Here is a 17,494-nt window from a genome sequence, read left to right as displayed (position 1 = left end):
CTCCTGCTACTTAAGACTCTTTCACCTGCTCATTGCTTTGTTGTACACATTAAGGAATTTTACATTTCTCTCTCTCTCTCTCTCTCTCTCTGTGTGTGTGTGTGTGTGTGTGTGTGTGTGTGTGTGTGTGTGTGTGTGTGTGTGTGTGTGTGTGTGTGTGTGTATAAAATACTAAAAATCGACTGTAAGCTCTGGACTTTTTTTGGGATCTGGACCAACATTTTTCCTGTGTTGCCACCAGAGGGAAGCACTGACTCAGAAAATGCTGTCCAGTAAGCGCACAGTAATATTCCTGCTACTGTTTAACTCTACTGCTTCAACTCAGTCTGACCTTGCTTCCATCTCAACACAGGGGCACTACAATGTATTTATATGATGGAAACTTCTCATTTGTTCCTTTGCTCCACTCTTTGTTTTTTGTCTCTTTCTGTTTTCTTTGGTCCTTTGCCTTTCCTGTTTCAACCAGGGCAGAACAAAGTATCTTGTGAGAAGGCAGCATCTCAGTACTTTATTTAATGTCCTGCTCAGCTCTTATGTTAGTTTCACTGCAAAATGCTTGAGGAAGAAAAGCTATCGTGTCCGTGAGTTGGACCTGGTATAGAACAAAAGGTAGACATAACAGACTGTAAGTAAAACTTTGAGCGAATGCTCTTATAACATGTTTATTATGCTTGCAACTTTGCAACAATAGCATGTAAATAGATACATATATAAAGCTGTATGGAAGATGTTTTTTGGATGGGTTGCATTTTATTAGTTATTGCATTGCTCATTATAACACCATTTCACCAGTATAACAAATAGTTTCGTTATTTTCAACTCACAGCATAAACAAGGCCTCGGATTCACTGACCATGTGGTTCAATAGCTGCTGTCAACAGTGAACAAGCCATGTTTATTCAAAGCATGCCCGCGCCAAAGGACATGGTCCATATGTCTGTGCAGCGACAGTTCATACCAACTATGACATTCTGTGGTCACTATGAAATAGCTTGGCAGCATCTCACAGAGATCAGTCATTGGTTGGTGGACACAACTGCACACAGTAAAACCGTGAAGCACGAACGGTGCGTGTGCATTTGCACGAGGGAGCTTGAGTGGGTGCCTACGATGGATGGACGTCTCTGTCACTGCGTGAGTGTGAATAGAAGCGCATGGTTGAAACAGTGCGTGAAAATCAAATTTGATCCAAAGAATATAACAGCGCTAAATTATAGACCATCTGTTGCGTGGTGGAGAGAGCTCCTGGACAGCAGTCAGCTATGTAAATGGACCATTTGTTCAGTATTTAAATTAAACCAACACATTTATGCGATGCATAATACAAACTCTTGTTGGCACTACAGTACACAAGGGGTTACCTTACATATGTAAAATCTTCTCTATTTTTTTCATTATCTCTTAATAGCATCAAACAAGAAATGTCATTATTAGGTAGAAAATAAACTTCAGATAAGACAACCACAGGAGCAGCAGCGGTGAAACAGATTAGGACCACTGACAAGGCATAAATAAATACATATTTATCAATGTATATAAAGAGTATAATACAAAATAGATCAGATGATAGAATGAAAAGCCCGAGCTTCTTTAATTATCCCTGACAATTGACAAGGTTCATATGTGGCCAAGTATGTCCAGATGGTCAGCAATCTAAGTGGCTACTGCCGAATCAGAAACAAACAGCAGAGCTCTCCATAAAACTAATCACAGTCTTACAAAATACAATAAAGTTACATGTAATTGGACTGATTGGTAGAGAATATTAATGAGCTTCTAATGAATGAAACGCTGGGGAGCATCTTATTTCCTGCTCTATTTGTCACCTGTTGTTAGCAAATTACTGTAGCTAATATGAATAAATGTTGTTAGCTTGTTGGCCAAGATAATTTAAATAGATGGCACTGTGGTCTTTAATCGTAGTTTATTAGCCTAATAGCATGATGAGGAAAAGGTCTTTCCTGAAATTTTTTTTTCTTGCTTGCTTGATAAGCTGATGCCTGCTGATGCTTTTTGTTTCTGTTGCTATGCAGAGAGAAAGACTGTGAATATTGTTATCATGGCAACACAGGGAAATACGCTTTTTAACTGTACTGCTACCTACTGTAGAAGGAACTACTACAAAAACTGTTCTCAGGACTTTGGTAGTTTTAAAAAAATCTATTTCTGAAAAATAGACAGTGCACAAATGTGCACAAGATGCTCGAAGGAACTTTACAGATGTCCTAAATTTCTCTTTTATTAATAAGGTGTTGGAAACTACCTATATGAGGTATGGTATAATTATTCAGTTCATCAGCAAATGATATGTTCCAAGATAGGAGTGGTTTGAGAACTCATTGCTATTGTGGCTGCTCTGACCCGATCACAAAGATGCTTTCTAGTGTACTTGTTCCCCTGCTTTAGTAAAAATGGCAGTACAAATCCAGCTAGTTGGCACTGTCAGCACTTTGTCTGCAATGGATAGTTTCAGGATACTTTCAGTTTTGTCTCTGCCTATAGATGTAAGAAGTTAGTGTGAATAGCCATGGCTCCTACTGTCAGACATATGATATACAAAAAGGTAAGCTGATAATGAGAATGAAGAAAGATTGTATGTAGCCCTGCAGTCTCTTTCTTACAGAGAATACTTAGATTAGGACTGTGCTGGCTGCAGGCTGATTGGCTGGAATCAATGCTAACACAACAGTCCACTGGATGTATTTATCACACATTGGAGACTGTGTGTGTAGATTTTGTCAGTATGTATATATATGTATATATGAATCAGTAACTAAGTAAGCCAAAAGTGACAAAGTGCTTTACAATACAACAATAAAAATGCTACAAATGGACACATCTAAATAAAAGCAATCCTCTACAGGTGTGTGTTAAGCTTCATCCTAACAGTATCAGTTAGGAGCGAGTACCACAAGTTGGGAGCTAGACCTCAAAAGCACTGCACATGCCACAAGCAAGCATTCATCAGTTGATTTCAGACACGCAGTGTTTACATGTGAATTTTCATTAATACAGGGAGCCATCTGACCATGAAACGCTCTAAAAGTGATCACCAAACGCTTAAACTAAACCCTAAATTTTATAGGGAGCCAGTGTAAATAGGAGAGCATTGGTGTCACGTAGGATGTTTTAGAAGATCTGGAGAGAAGCCTCACAGTTGCCTCTATGATTATTCCCATTTCAGGTTGAGACACAATGTATTTAAGATATATTTAAGAAACAAATTTAGTACTCACATTTCCATATTGTACATTTTTACAGTTTTACAACAGCAAATGAAGCATGTTTGTTGTAAACGTAACAGGTCGATTGTCATTTTTGACAGCCATTTAACTTCTGTTTCAGTTATACCATTTTTAAGCTGTAATTATTACTTTTATTTGTTTTATTTTTTTCTCACGAGGAGTGTCATTGAAGAGGAGGCCCTTCTAGAATACACCTACTGTATTCCAGAGTTATGTTAAGCACTCATTTAGAAAGTTTGAATAGTGCTATGGTAAATCCCCAATCTGTATATATAATGTAATGCTTTGACTGGCTCTAAATAAGCTACACAATCCTTTCACTAGTTTCTGTCTCTTTGATTCTCACTGTACTTTCCTCTCTTTCATTCTCTAGTTCTTGTTCATACAAAACATACAGGCACAACTTATCGTAACTATGACTGCAGTTGCCATAACATGTGTCTCCCATGAGTCCTCTAACTGCCAGGCACAAGGGGAAGACAGCAGTGATCCAACTGTTGGCATCAACTGCAACTATGCATTATGGTTGTAATATGTCTGGGGAGAGATTGTTGGCCCACCCAGGTTACTCAGTTGGTGCTCAAGAGTATGCGCATACTTAAACACACACACACACACACACACACACACACACACACACACACACACACACACGCACACGCTTGATGTTATAGAGAGGTTATTCATTTTGCAGAGGAAAGTTTGAGACCTTGGGGTTACATTTAATTAAAGGACGGAGATATTTTGTGCTTTTCCACCATGATAATTGGACAAATCTCTGGTACATGCAAACTGGCAAAAATATTTCATAGCTGGCCAAAATCAGGTAAAAACATTAAAGGTTTTTCAAAGTTGATTTCCTGTCTTGTTTTTATAGTTTATTTGTCATTTGTGTAATTAAAATGGCATGTGATTTGAAGGAATGCTTCAAAGAGTTGACAGACAACTAGAGACAACTATTTAAAAAAGAAAAGAAAATTTCCTTTACCTCAAGGGTGAAGACAGAAGAAGGTGTTGCCTACAGGTCTGCATTACATCAAAACATTTAACTCATGAGAGATGAACTGAAGTTATTACCCTCAGAAAATAGGAGCCTTACATTTTTACTTTTGAAACCTTGAATACTCAAATCAGTGTCAGATATATTTGGATTCCTAAAAGATAAAATGCATCACCCTGTGCTACAGTCATCTTCATCAGATATGGAAGAAGAACCATATGAAATCATATAATGTGCTCAGGTCAATTTATCCATCTTGTGTGATGAGCTGTAAAGTGCCTCAAATCCTATGACCCATGATTTCATCACATGAATTAGTGGTTGGGCTTCATTTGACGCAATAACCATTAAATCTTAGTACAGAATCTCGTAAAGTTACTTATCCTTTGACCTGCGTTTAAAATGTAGTTGTATTTCTTGGGAGACCATGAGAATCGACCAATGAATCCATAGTAATGCAGTTTTAGTTGGCTTAGATTTTATATGACTGCAAAGAAGTTTCCAGACCCATTAAGAAACCACTATTGACCCATTATAGAAGAAAAGCAACAGTGGTAACATGCACCTTTGTGTACATTTGCTAGAATAATATAGAAATTAATCAGTGAATATAGTGTAATTTATGTGTTCACATTCAGCACTATATGGTCTTTAATTCATGTAGTCTGGCATCAATCCACAGTTGATGTGAAATGAGCTCTTTTTTATAATACATTATCTTATTATTATGTTTTTTACTCAGCTGTAGTCTGTTAAGTGTCTTCAATCACTGAAATTCTTCCTCTGGCATCACCTTTGATTAGGTGTGCTGTAATATTACTGCTGTTCAGTCCTACTTGTCTCCTTTCTGTCATCATTCCTGCAGCCTGGGCTGTGTTCTCCTATGAATGTGGCACATGGGTAACTTTTAGTGTGTACTGGATTCACAAGGAGCACGTGTACAGTGAAGGTGCATACTGCACTGTTTTGGCTATAGTTGCATTCTGTGTTTTGGTTGGTACCATACCATCTCTCCATCTGTCAGCAGGTAGGTAGTCTGGAGTGTATCTATTTTGAGAAGAACTTAAGAAAATTGGTGTTTTTTTCCCTGTTTTCCTTCTTGCCTCCTTAGTGGGATATGATTAAAATGAGTTATGAAAGGTATTTTGCAAAGATAATAAAATAATAACTAAGATATATACTATACTGCACATATGTAAACAGAATCTGCTACCATTACTGCCGTATGAGCCATCACCCTGACTGATGAGTGAGACGGATGAAAATAGAAACCAGTAGAAGGCCTGGTTAGCTGGATCTACACCAAAATTTAATGAGTTCATCCTTTGCCCATGCTCTACTTATAGCACAAATTTCATGACATTCAGCTTTTTATTTTTGGGGTGAGCTCACTAAAAAACTGACATCTGTATTTGGGCATAGGTAATTTTGGCAATGTGTTTTCTGAACATCTGATATGTAGGGACTAGAGCCTGATCAAGGATTTCTAAGACTGATAACGATACCGATATTTCTCATTTTAGTTAAAAAATTACATATATGAATTTTAATCTTTCATATTTGCAAAAGCTAAGCAAACAACTTTGGATAACTGATTTCCACTCTGCCACACTCTGCTTGGATGAACTGGTTGTTTAGTTTGTGGTATTCCAAACGTGTTGCCAACAGAGAAGTTAAAGAGTGCTGTCTTGTGGACAAATTTTGCAAAGGTGTTTCTCCTGTCACCTCTTTACTATCAGCTGTTATGAATGGCTGAAATTGGCCAATATATTGTTTGAGCTTTATCGGGGACAGTGGATTCTAGCATTAAGTCATACATTTGATTACAAATCTCATTAAGCGATTTTAATGTTGTGTTTCTGTTGTGTTGTCCTGCACAGTGAGGAATATGTGGAACCCGAACTCAACAGCCATGAGTCTGCAGTTGTTAAGACTATGATCAAAGGACCTGCAACAACCTATGGTAAACACTGTGTGTGTTCTTGCTTGCATTCATATGATAGCAGCTAATCCTAACTTTCCACTCAATCACAATCACAGTCACAATTTCTTAAAATCAGTTTTACATCCTTTAAAAAGAATACAATGTATGCACTTGGACCAAGACACAGCAGGCTCTTGTTTACTGACTTAAACTATTAACACATACAGTATATACATGATATTGTGTACGTAAATCTTGCTAAATTTTGCTCATCTTGCCAAGGCTGCATGAACTCACTGCCAAATTCAAACAGGGATATATTGTGTGAATGTGTGTGAGTTGTTTCTGTCGAGTTATATTTTCTCACTGAATTAACTAGCTAAGTGTAATGAAACTAAGCTGTTTTCTTAGCATACCCAGAATGTAGACTTCCCTCCACAGACTTCTAAAAATAAACTTGCATTTATGAATTAAGCTAAATCTTCTTTTAAGTGTGCATTTTGATTGATTCATATATCACCCCCACAGTTAAAAAAAGAAGGTGTTATTTATCCTCACATACAAAAAACCCCCAAAATGTTAGGTTCCCAATTCTGGCTTGGTGTGAAACTGATTTACGACTGTTGGATAAAATGTTGTTACAGCCAGTTAGAAAGGGTAAAGAGACTTATTTTCCATGGTTAAAGCATGACATATGTTGTGAAATAGGTCAGTGCAGACTTTCTTTTCCTTTTCAGCTGTTATTGCTCTGTGGAACACCATTAAGAAGGAGAGAAGGCCCGTGCTGCATGTGGTGCCTTGCTTAGTCACATGTGTAGCATTTCTACTCTGTCAGAAAGATAATATTTATTGAAGAGACCTGCCGGGAGTGATGGAAAGCTTTAAAAGCGAGGCACTGAGCTGCAGCATAATGTCCATATCCAATCAGCACTCCATTAATACATTCTGAAAGTGAATGTCTGTTTTATATATTATTGGTTATTATCTACATTCACATAGCTTTTTTTTATATGCTAATCTATTTGTTTGTAAACAAACCTTATCAAATCTCATTGAACACAAACCACTCTTCAGGCTGCAGCTTCTGATCTGACACAAGTCCTCTCCGCTTCTCAATCTGATGTAACTGCCCCCAAAATTGTAAATGCAGTCATTTTCCCAACAACCCAGGATCATGAAAATATACTGCTGGCCATATAGCACTCCCAGCAGCACTCCCAGCAGCATTTGGCCACTGGCCCATTTTGACTTCTGAGCTGCAGTGAAAGAAACCAGGCCTTGTAAAACAATGCTGTCACTGTTAAAATTTGAAAACACATGATGCAGTCGCCTGCATCCTCTGCTTACCTGCCCATCCTCCCCTAAACTGTTTGAGCCCTTTTGATCGCTCAGCATTCTATCGAGGAAGCTTTCATATCTAACTTTTAGCTTTGTAGGTTAACACATTTAACATAAGCCCACTGTTTGTTTGTTTCTATGAACTTACACATACACCATTATTAAAAGTTAATGACAGCTTTAAACATGGCATGCAATGGTAAAGCCGATCGCCATATGTAGTCTTTCTTTCACCAGCACACAAAAACACTACCCTTTCCATAGTGTGGAGATCAAAGAATGGGCTATGTGTTTAGTCAGGTGTCTGGGTTTTTAGTAGAGGGTATGTCTTGGTGGTCTTTATGTGTCTATGTGTGTTTGGTCATATGCATGAATACACATGCAACATAGGAATGTGTTCCAAGCTGAAAAATTCAGTGTGCAGCTGAAGATTGATGTGGTAAATCCCTGGCTATGACAACAGCAGACAGCCAGCTGCATGCATGACCATGACACCTGCTGGGTGTATAGTCATAGAGGGTAGAGGTCAAATGGCTAGCAAATGTGGCAAGAAAACATAGTTACACAAATACAAACACTCTCTGTGAGAATGTGAGTGGTCTTTTGGGAGAATGTGAGTGGTACATCCTTTTATTTTTCTTCCACCTTCTGTAGGTCCACAGACTGGTTTGATTACCCCATCTTTTGGTATGAAGGGTAACGGCAGTGCCAGTGTCCCACGGGGTCCTGCTCCGGCCCGACCTGTTCCTCAGCCCCACCCTAAAGATGAGGACACCCTGGTGCAGATGGCAGAACATATTCCTGCTGGCACTCGTACGCCAATGTGTGCCCACTGCAACATGGTGATCAGGTGAGGGGCAAACAACATGGCTGATATTAGATATCAACTATCAGCTTAAAATCAGACTTAAAAAATGTATTTTTATAGATCAGTTTTTCTTCCTGTTTTAACCAGGCACCTCAGAGAGCCCCTTAAAGGCTTTATAACATCCCGTGTAATTTGGACATTTTGTTTTTAATCGAGCATTCAGATCTGTTTTTAATAGTATACTTGTGTCAAAATATCAAATCAGCTAAAAACCATTGATTTTATAAGAAAGTGTAGGTCTCTAGTTACACAAGATATGTAAAGTTATGTTTGATATGTATTTGAAAATATTGGCATTCACTTTGTCCAGTCACAGTATGGAACCTAACAGATGTATCTGTTTGAGCTTGGCTGGACTGATATTTAGCGATTTAGCAGTATCAGCATTTATGACGTCCACTAGTGTCCAAACTGCTGATCCGAATAGCGTTTTGCAGGATGTGAAGAAGTAAATAAATAACTACACATAACGAATGTTATATTTATGGTTTGTGTTTTTGAAAGAAAAGTATATGGCAGTCAATATTTCAGAATATTAGATTTTTAAATCAGCCAATAATGGCACAAACACACCAACCAGCTGAGTGGGCTTGCTGTCAACTAGTAAGCCTTGGGTTGTTGTGACACTAAAACAAGATTATTTTTAAACTGTATTGTGATATCTTAGTAAGGACTCATAAATAGACACATAACAAATGTTAGGTAAATGTGCTTATGTTTCATGTCTCTGAAAGAAAAAAATATCAACATTTTCAATGACAAGTATTGGTATCTGTCTTAAAATGCCTATATCAGTCGTGCTCTAATATACTACTACTACTACTAATAATAATAGACAAAATGCTTCACAGTTTAAATAAAAGCCACACATTGACACACTGAATCGCATAATCCTTGTAATATCAACTATCTTAGTAGTGGTCTGTAGTGTCATCAGGTATGGAGGGGGCAGTCATGGCCATTTATAATGAAAACTGTGAGAGAAAGGTGTTCGGTTCCATCATGCCGTGCCTTTATACTTCTTGCACAAGGACAGTCAAAAGAGAATTGATCTCAGCTTGGCTGCACCCACATCAAATTATACTCAAATTAAAAATGAGAATGGAAATATGTCTGCTCCTTAATTATTCAGCACCACAGCTAGGCTCTTAAAATAATTAACCTGAAACCATCTCGAGTAAACAATCTGTGTATGAAACTGTAGAACGACATTTGATTGCGGCGTGGATAACGGATAGGAGAATTAAGTTGCACCTGCCGCTGATAAAAGAGCAGAATAATGTTATACGCAGACAATCTCATTAAAAACTCATGCAGTTACACCACATCTGCCCTCTGTTGTGTCAGTTTGTCAGTTTCAGTTATGTTTAATATTAAGAACTGGGAATGTAATCAATGACTTCTCATAGAAGTGTGTTTAGGACATGTTTCTGTGCTTAGATAAATATTTTGCTTATACTTAGAGATCAGATCAAGATGTTATGTCTTGGAAGAGGAGTAAGATTTTATTAATGGAGCATAACTAGCATAACTGCCAGAATGGCTTTTATGAGGTAATTAAGAAAATGAATTACCTCATAAATGAAGTGCCTGAAAACTTGCATTTGAACTATAAAAAGTTATTAAAAGCTGTTAAGGTCCAGCCAGAATGGCACAAAAGAGCAGATCACTGAGGAATAATTTCCTGAAATTCTTCTCCTGTCGACCTCACTTCTTGTCCGGTAGCTTACTGCCCTGACTCATGTTATCTCCCAGATTGTACCACCTAACATATCATTAGGATAAGGTTGCTCTCATGCTAATGACTGCCAGCCAGGGCCACTGTCACGATAAGCTCAGATAAGCCCAGCTATTGTGTGGAGTAAATTAGCCTCTGTTGTCTTCCCACTTTAACTAATCATCAGAGTGGACACAGCCAAGGAGCAAAAGTAGGGAAGCAGGCGCAATAGCTGCAGTTCTCAAATGTTTTAATGTGTTTCTCATTTTTGCAGCATTTTTTTGTGATTTGAACTGAATACCAGAAAATCAGTTTGTTGATCAACAGAAATTCAATCGTCAGTTTTAACTATCCTTTAATTGCTTAGATGTTTTCAGTTATTTTAGGGTAATTATTGATCAAAAAAGGCAGTCAACTTTAGTAAATGCATTACTATACTGGAAGTCATCAAATATTCTAATAATTCTTATTAAATAGCACATTCATCTATTCATCTAAAACTATCAAAGTATAAAAAAAGGAAGTAAAATGACGAGTATATCAGAATATTAAGCTGAATTGAGTATTGGTTTACTTTTTGTACATTTTTTCAGCGGGTTTTTTGTGTGTGTTTTTTCCCCAGAGGACCTTTTTTGGTAGCAATGGGGAAATCATGGCATAAGGAAGAATTTAACTGTGCACACTGCCGAACATCCCTGGCAGATATAGGCTTTGTTGAAGAACGGGGATCGGTCTACTGTGAACACTGCTATGAAGACTTCTTTGCTCCAACATGCAGCCGCTGCCAGTCTAAGATACTAGGGGTGAGTTTAAAAAAGAAGGGAGCAGTAAAGACGCAACAGTTTAGTTCCAATAGGTTTGAACATCAATATTTGGTATGACCAGCTTTATTCTTCAGCGCAGTCTGAAATCTCTTTAGGCAGCTTTTCTTGTAAGGCTCTGCTTTAGATGTTAGCTCCTTTTATAAGATTATCTTCCAATCCGCCCAACATTACTGGGTAAAATGCTGCCTCAACTGTGACTGAGCCTCCACTTTTTCTTTTTCTCCACATTGTCCAGTTTCCTCTGTTTTTTAAGGATAAACTGCACATCATACTGAGATATGTCAAGTCAAAGATTAAGGTATACAAGATAAACCAGACATTTTAGGAACCACCTTGTTGGTACAAAATTTTTATTTTGTGTCGGTTAAACTGTATTATCATATTTCATAGAGTCAACTACAAAGCAAATTATGTATTATGTACATACCTGTGGCTCATTCCTAGAGTTTGGTGGCATTTGTATGTTTGAAGGAGTCATTGTTTGGTGTTAAGTTGTTCAAGCAACAAACAAAAGACACAAATATAGACAGAAACATTGCCCTGAAAATGGTAACATCTGAGGACTGGGCTGAAAATAAGTGAAAAAGCAGCCAATGTTCAACAGAAACCTTTGAGAGACTTTCAGAAAGCCTGGAGAACTATTATGTATTTAGATTTGAAATAACTGCAAGGTTTGGGTCCTGTTAAGCTAACATAAAGACATGATGCGTGGGTTGGGTTTTTTGCACACTATTGTAATCATTAAGATAAAGTTAGTAATGAGTCCATTGGTCTTGATGTGTATATTTGGAGAGAACACTCACCTGATCCATTTCATGGAAGCTTGTCACACATTTCATCTTCATTTTGTTCAAATATGTTTTTATGTTACTTTCTTATGTATATATGTTTTTGCTAAGACAAAAGAATGTTTACTGTCTGCAGTAACGAAATTGTCATCCAACACTGTATAAACATGGTTAGTAGCTCTAAAACATGAAATCTATATTCATGCAGATATTTACTGTAGATACTGTGTGTAATGTAAACCTCCCGCTCGTTGGGACATGAGGTTCCTTTATTATGAAATCTATTTATGATCAAATGCACTGGTGTATATATTTAGTACTACTCCATAGCATTTTTTATTCTACAAGTTACATTCGGCTATTCATAAGTTTTATTCTATGCACTTGTGCTGATACTCAGACAATAGGTCTAGTATTTTTCCCAAGGACACTTAGGCATGCGGAATGGAGGAGCCGGAGATCAAACCACTTGACCCTTTGATTAGTAAATGACCTGTTCTACCTCCCGAGTCGCAGCTACTACACTCACTTTGTCTAGAGTTTAGATTAATATTTCTAACAGAAGTATTCATTTAAAACAGGAATGTAATTATTTCCCTATTTCCCTACTAGCAGAAAAGCTTACAGATGGAACAACATCAAAGACAGTTTTTAAATACATAAAAGACCAGAGCAGGAAGCCTGAATGTGCAGAGGGATATCGTCGGTGACCACCAGTAACACTCAGGAATGCAGTCGACGTTTGGGTGTTAGGAGAATTAGGCTTAGAGGCCTTGAGGCTGTAGGTGTAGCCTGAACCCAGAGTGTCAGGACGCTGAAATTTCTGCTCTCCTTGCTACTATGACATTCATCCCTCACGTGTTCTAACCCCTGTGGCCTAAATCCCTTTCAACCCTCTATTTCTCACACATCTTCAAACAGCTTATGGTTTCTTATTAACCTGTTTTCTCACTCCCTCGCTCATAATCCTTCATTTTAGTTCAGCTCGCCAACTTTCCATCGATTCTTTGTCTTATCTTGCTCTCACAGTTTAAGGGTGGGAAAGAAATCAGTGTAGGTCATGGAGACCAAGGGGAGAAAAAAAACGGTGATATTCAAGAAAAAATAAAATGACCTACTCTGGTAAAAGTTGTACAAAGATTTGTGTAAAAATTTGTGACCTATGCATAAAATTTCATAAGCAGCAATGTAATATGATAACATCCCTTCATAAGATGCTGCACCTCCATTTCCTGTTAAAGTGGATATAGCTTTCCAGTTGCTATTATATACACTAATGCACCTAAAACTATATTATGCCTCTTACTAGCCACATTGTTTACATTTTCCCTTAGGAGGTGATAAATGCCCTCAAGCAGACTTGGCATGTCTACTGCTTTCTGTGTGCTTACTGTCAGCAACCAATCAGAAACAACACCTTCCACCTGGAGGATGGAGAACCATACTGTGAACCGGGTGAGTTATAATGGGGTTGATAAAATATCCAGATGTACTTCCTGTAATTGCCACTGTACTCATTGTACATGGTATAATCAAGCTCAAAGCATCTGTTATAACGAATAAAAGAAATAAGAAAAAATCTAAACTATATTTTATAAAACATGTAGGTAGTGTATGGTCAATGGTAAGCTACATTTATAACACTTCTCAGGTTTTACTAACAACACAAAAATAATATAAAATATAAAAAAGAAAAGAAAAATGGTGGTACAGTGGTTACCGTTGGTGACCTTGGGTGATGCTCACTCAGCCCAGCAGGCTGTAGCTGCTAGTTATAACTAAAGCATGGATGGATTGATCATAATTATTTAACCCCTAAAATTAGTGTCAAGTGTTGATGTTCATTGTCACCAATAACAACAGGATCGGAAACAAAAACACCTGCTGATTCACCAGTGGATCACTCGTAAGCAGTGTGTGATGAGTGAGTGTTAAATGTACTGAATATCAGCATTTTCCTGATGTAGGACATGTTTGCCTGTTACCAGTGTGCTTGTCATTGCACACTAAAGACTTTACATCTCCAAATGTAGGTTTTGTGGGAATTCCCTGTAGCGGTATACAATGTTTTTGTGCTAGAATAAAAGAGAAAAAAAATCCAGCAGTATGTAAATAGATCAAAGATAAAAGTGGGCTTCAGTTGAATTGCTGCTCACTCGCAATGTGTTTTATATCCAGTTTCAGCTGTCGCGGGGTGAGAGCCAGAGTACACCCTGGACAGGTTTTCAGTCTATTGCAGGTCAAACACAGAGACACAACAAACAATTCATGCAAACATTAACACCTATACATTAACCAGATGGCCGCCCCTCCCTGAGCCTGGTTCTGCTGGAGGTTTCCTCCTGTTAAAAGGGAGTTTTTCCTTCCCACTGTCACCAAAGTGCTTGCTCATGGGGGGTCATATGATTGTTGGGTTTTTCTCTGTATGTATTATTGCATGGTCTACCTTACAATATAAAGCGCCTTGAGGTGACTGTTGTTGTGATTTGGCGCTATATAAATAAAACTGAATTGAATTGAAGTCAGAATCACCAGTTTACCTAACATGTGTGTATTTGGAGTGTGGGTGAACCTGTTGTACCCCAAATAGTTGCAAGCTCTCTTTGTTGAGTACTAAAGTTTGCTTGGGTCTTGCCATTATGACTTTAAAGCCTTTGTTTATACCATAGTGACATGACTTTTCTCTTTGTCACTAAACAGACTTTTACAGCTTGTTTGGGACTGGCTGTCATGGCTGTGAGTTTCCCATCGAGGCTGGAGACAAATTCCTGGAAGCCCTTGGTTACACCTGGCATGATACCTGCTTTGTATGTGCTGTAAGTGAAGGCCTTAGGCATGAATCACAGTAAACTGCGTGCATCAGCAGACTAACACATATGACCTACTGTCACATTTACTCATATTCCCATTTCCAACTTTGAGCCATCAAGAAACTTTTATCTATTTAACTTGGACACAAAAAAAATTAGGAAGCAGTTTGAGGTCATAGTGGTACTTTCTGCCACTGGCCCTATTTAGTCCTTTCTGTCATTCTTTCTTGTTATTGTTAATGTACTACAACAATGTTCATTTTTATCCATCCTTTATAATGGAGGTTTTTGCAGAACAGCTTACTTGTAGCAATCTCATAAGCTCACCGTAAGTCATTTTTTCACAATAATATGACAGCAGTGCTTATTTTAGAAGAAACACTGACTTACATCCATTGTGAATATTAGTGTAGGCTGGCTAACTTTTGTTATATAACCTCTTATTATTCATGTGTGCTGGGCTTTTTACAGGTGTGCTGTACCACACTGGAAGGCCAGACCTTCTTCTCCAAAAAGGACAAACCTCTTTGCAAGAAGCATGCTCACACACTGAAGATATGAAGCCTAAACTATTCACTTGGCCACATGTTGTCTCACGGAGGGTTGGGGACACCTTTTATGATGACAGTAGTAGTCATTATTGTAGTGGTGCTATCTCTTAGCACAAAAAGCAATAAAGCTTAAGGATCTTAGTTTTGACCACATTTCAACCAAATATAACTGATCTTTGTAAACTAAATGTTATGTTGTCAATCATCCCCAAATAGCAAGGTTTTACTGCCAACTGATACATTTTATGTACCATAATGCCATTTTTATTTCCTCACACATAGGACTGTGACTTTATCATTTACTTTGTTCTTCTGATTTTTGTCTTGAGTGGTGAGATCATCACACTTTCTGTTTTTATTATTAATCTTGCACAGTGCTCATTATCTTTAGACACCACCAGAAATGTTTGATAATTTTAAGTATTCAAGGATGCTGGCAAGTTTTTATTGTTAGTTATGATATTTGTTAGTGTTTGTGTAGTTGTAATCAATTTTATTAATCTGGCTAAAACCTATAAAGACTTAAAGATGAAACTGTAGAACGTCCTGTGTTACACTTCGTTTTATTTTGTTTTTTGCATTACAGTTTCACAAGCAACTATTATAAAAAAAATTCCCAGTATATGCATTAAAATACTGCAGGATATGCTTGTGTTAGTTACTTTATACAGTTCATCTGTGAATGTCTGAGTTGTAATTAAAGCTGCTGCCTTTGATTTAATCAGTTATTTGAATGTTGTAATTTAAGGAAATTTGATTTCATTTTCTATTTGTTGAGTGAAGCTGGCTACGACATTAAGGCACTTGAGCAAACCTGAACACCAAAAACAATCAAATGTTTTTCATAGATACTTTCACCAGCTTTTATTAGTTTCCTCTTGCTAGTTTGCTAGTACAGGGTTGGACCCCTTTTGCCTTTAGAACTGCCTTAATTCTTCATTGCATTGATTCAACAAGTTGCTGGAAACATAAATCTGAGATTTCGGTCAATATTGACATGACAACATCCGACAGTTGCAGATTTGTCGACTGCACATCCATACTGGGCTGTTGCCCATCTGCTTCAAGGTTTGACATGTTGCAAGTTCAGAGATGCTCTCAAGTCACTTAAATCAACTTTCATCCCCATTCTGATCTTCAGCAAGTTACCTTGACTATTTCTAGCATCTTAATGTATGATGAAACATTTGCATTAACAAGCAGTTAAAAATTAAAGTGAATATTTAAGTGTCTGGTGAATGTATATAGAAGTCCCTGTTTCTTCCTTGCTATGTGGACCAACATATCTTTCTTGACATTTCACATAGTTTCATGAATCCTGTTCCCATTTTTATTTATTTTCTGCCATGATTTAGAAAGAAAATATATTTGCTTTAAAATCTGTTTCATACACTTCTCCTTATGTTTAGCTCTGTTTAGAAAGTACATTTTTAAAAATTTTGTTAGAAGAGGAAAATATGTTTGAGATGACATTAAGTAGAGAATGTTGTTATTTTAGAAACTGGTGCAGGGATTGGATGGATGGAGGGTAGTTTCTTGTTTTTTGACTGTCTACACACCTTTAACATGAGGACATTTACTTACTTATTGGTGCAGGATACATCCAGCCTATTTAGTTTTTTCCCAATGCTATTACAAATGACAACCCACTCTTTCACTCACTTCTTATAATTATAAATCTTGTTTTTTACTGTAAGGGGCTAATGGGCATGATTTAAGTGTTCAGTCTCTAAATTCTCAAGTAGAAAACTGTTGTTGGAACTCTTAAAGTTGATCTGGTTTTTTAAATAAATTATGTGCTTTTAAATGCCCCAAACAAATATGTCAGCTATTTTTTTATAGTGTAATGATATCTAACCAAATTAAACTATTTTAACATAATTGTAGAGAAGTCATAGCCACTGTCAAGAGGATTTTTAACACATCTGCACTGCTGACAAATGTTAAAATGGGCAGACAGAGAAATAAAGGTGAAAATGAGGTAGTAAACGGTGGTATGTAGGGCACATCACCACACATTATTCCCATGTCCTCTATACAACCAGCATTTTTAATACAAACCAATCTTTGCACAATCAAACTGATTTTACTGTTATTGTAGAAAACAACGAAAATGAGATAACTGTTGGGGGATTTTTATTGAGTGTATATAAGACACATTAACAAACCCAGCACTGACCCTTACACGCTGTCTCAATTGATGGGGCATGAGTCAGGCAGAAAAATTATCCAGTATAGTTGATGTCACATGGTAACATAGTTTAAGGAGTTAGCTCATAGCTTACTTATTTGATTCAGCATTGCTGAGCTAATGTTTACTTGTTATTGTAGCATGATGTATAATCCTTAGCATATAGGCCTATTTGATAGTCTTTTCACATAAGACTCATTTTAAAGTCCACCAAATTTAAAACGTTCTTAAGGGAAAA

The 17,494-nt window shown here is 37.3% G+C and overlaps 1 protein-coding gene across 6 annotated transcripts in view; it reads left to right on the top strand.

Annotated features, from left to right (window-relative positions):
• The window catches only part of pdlim5a (PDZ and LIM domain 5a), a 63,904-nt gene extending 47,065 nt beyond the window's left edge, over positions 1–16,839 (top strand). For all 6 annotated transcript variants that reach the window (XM_086314514.1, XM_086314515.1, XM_086314516.1 and 3 more), the window contains 6 exons: positions 6,126–6,208; positions 8,162–8,357; positions 10,715–10,895; positions 13,039–13,159; positions 14,405–14,520; positions 14,986–16,839. In XM_086314514.1, coding sequence (XP_086170640.1) covers positions 6,126–6,208; positions 8,162–8,357; positions 10,715–10,895; positions 13,039–13,159; positions 14,405–14,520; positions 14,986–15,075 — 787 coding nt within the window. In that variant the 3' untranslated portion in view covers positions 15,076–16,839. The remainder of the gene's footprint in view (positions 1–6,125; positions 6,209–8,161; positions 8,358–10,714; positions 10,896–13,038; positions 13,160–14,404; positions 14,521–14,985) is intronic.
• The last annotated feature ends 655 nt before the right edge of the window (positions 16,840–17,494 follow it).

Source organism: Aulonocara sp. 'chitande type north' Nkhata Bay, linkage group LG12, assembly GCF_057382095.1.
Source record: "Aulonocara sp. 'chitande type north' Nkhata Bay isolate Kocher_YH1m ecotype deep benthic linkage group LG12, A_spYH_male_GT1.1, whole genome shotgun sequence".
Classification (NCBI taxonomy): domain Eukaryota; kingdom Metazoa; phylum Chordata; class Actinopteri; order Cichliformes; family Cichlidae; genus Aulonocara; species Aulonocara sp. 'chitande type north' Nkhata Bay.
Note: the sequence above shows the minus strand (reverse complement) of the source record. Positions and strands in the feature narration are given on the sequence as shown.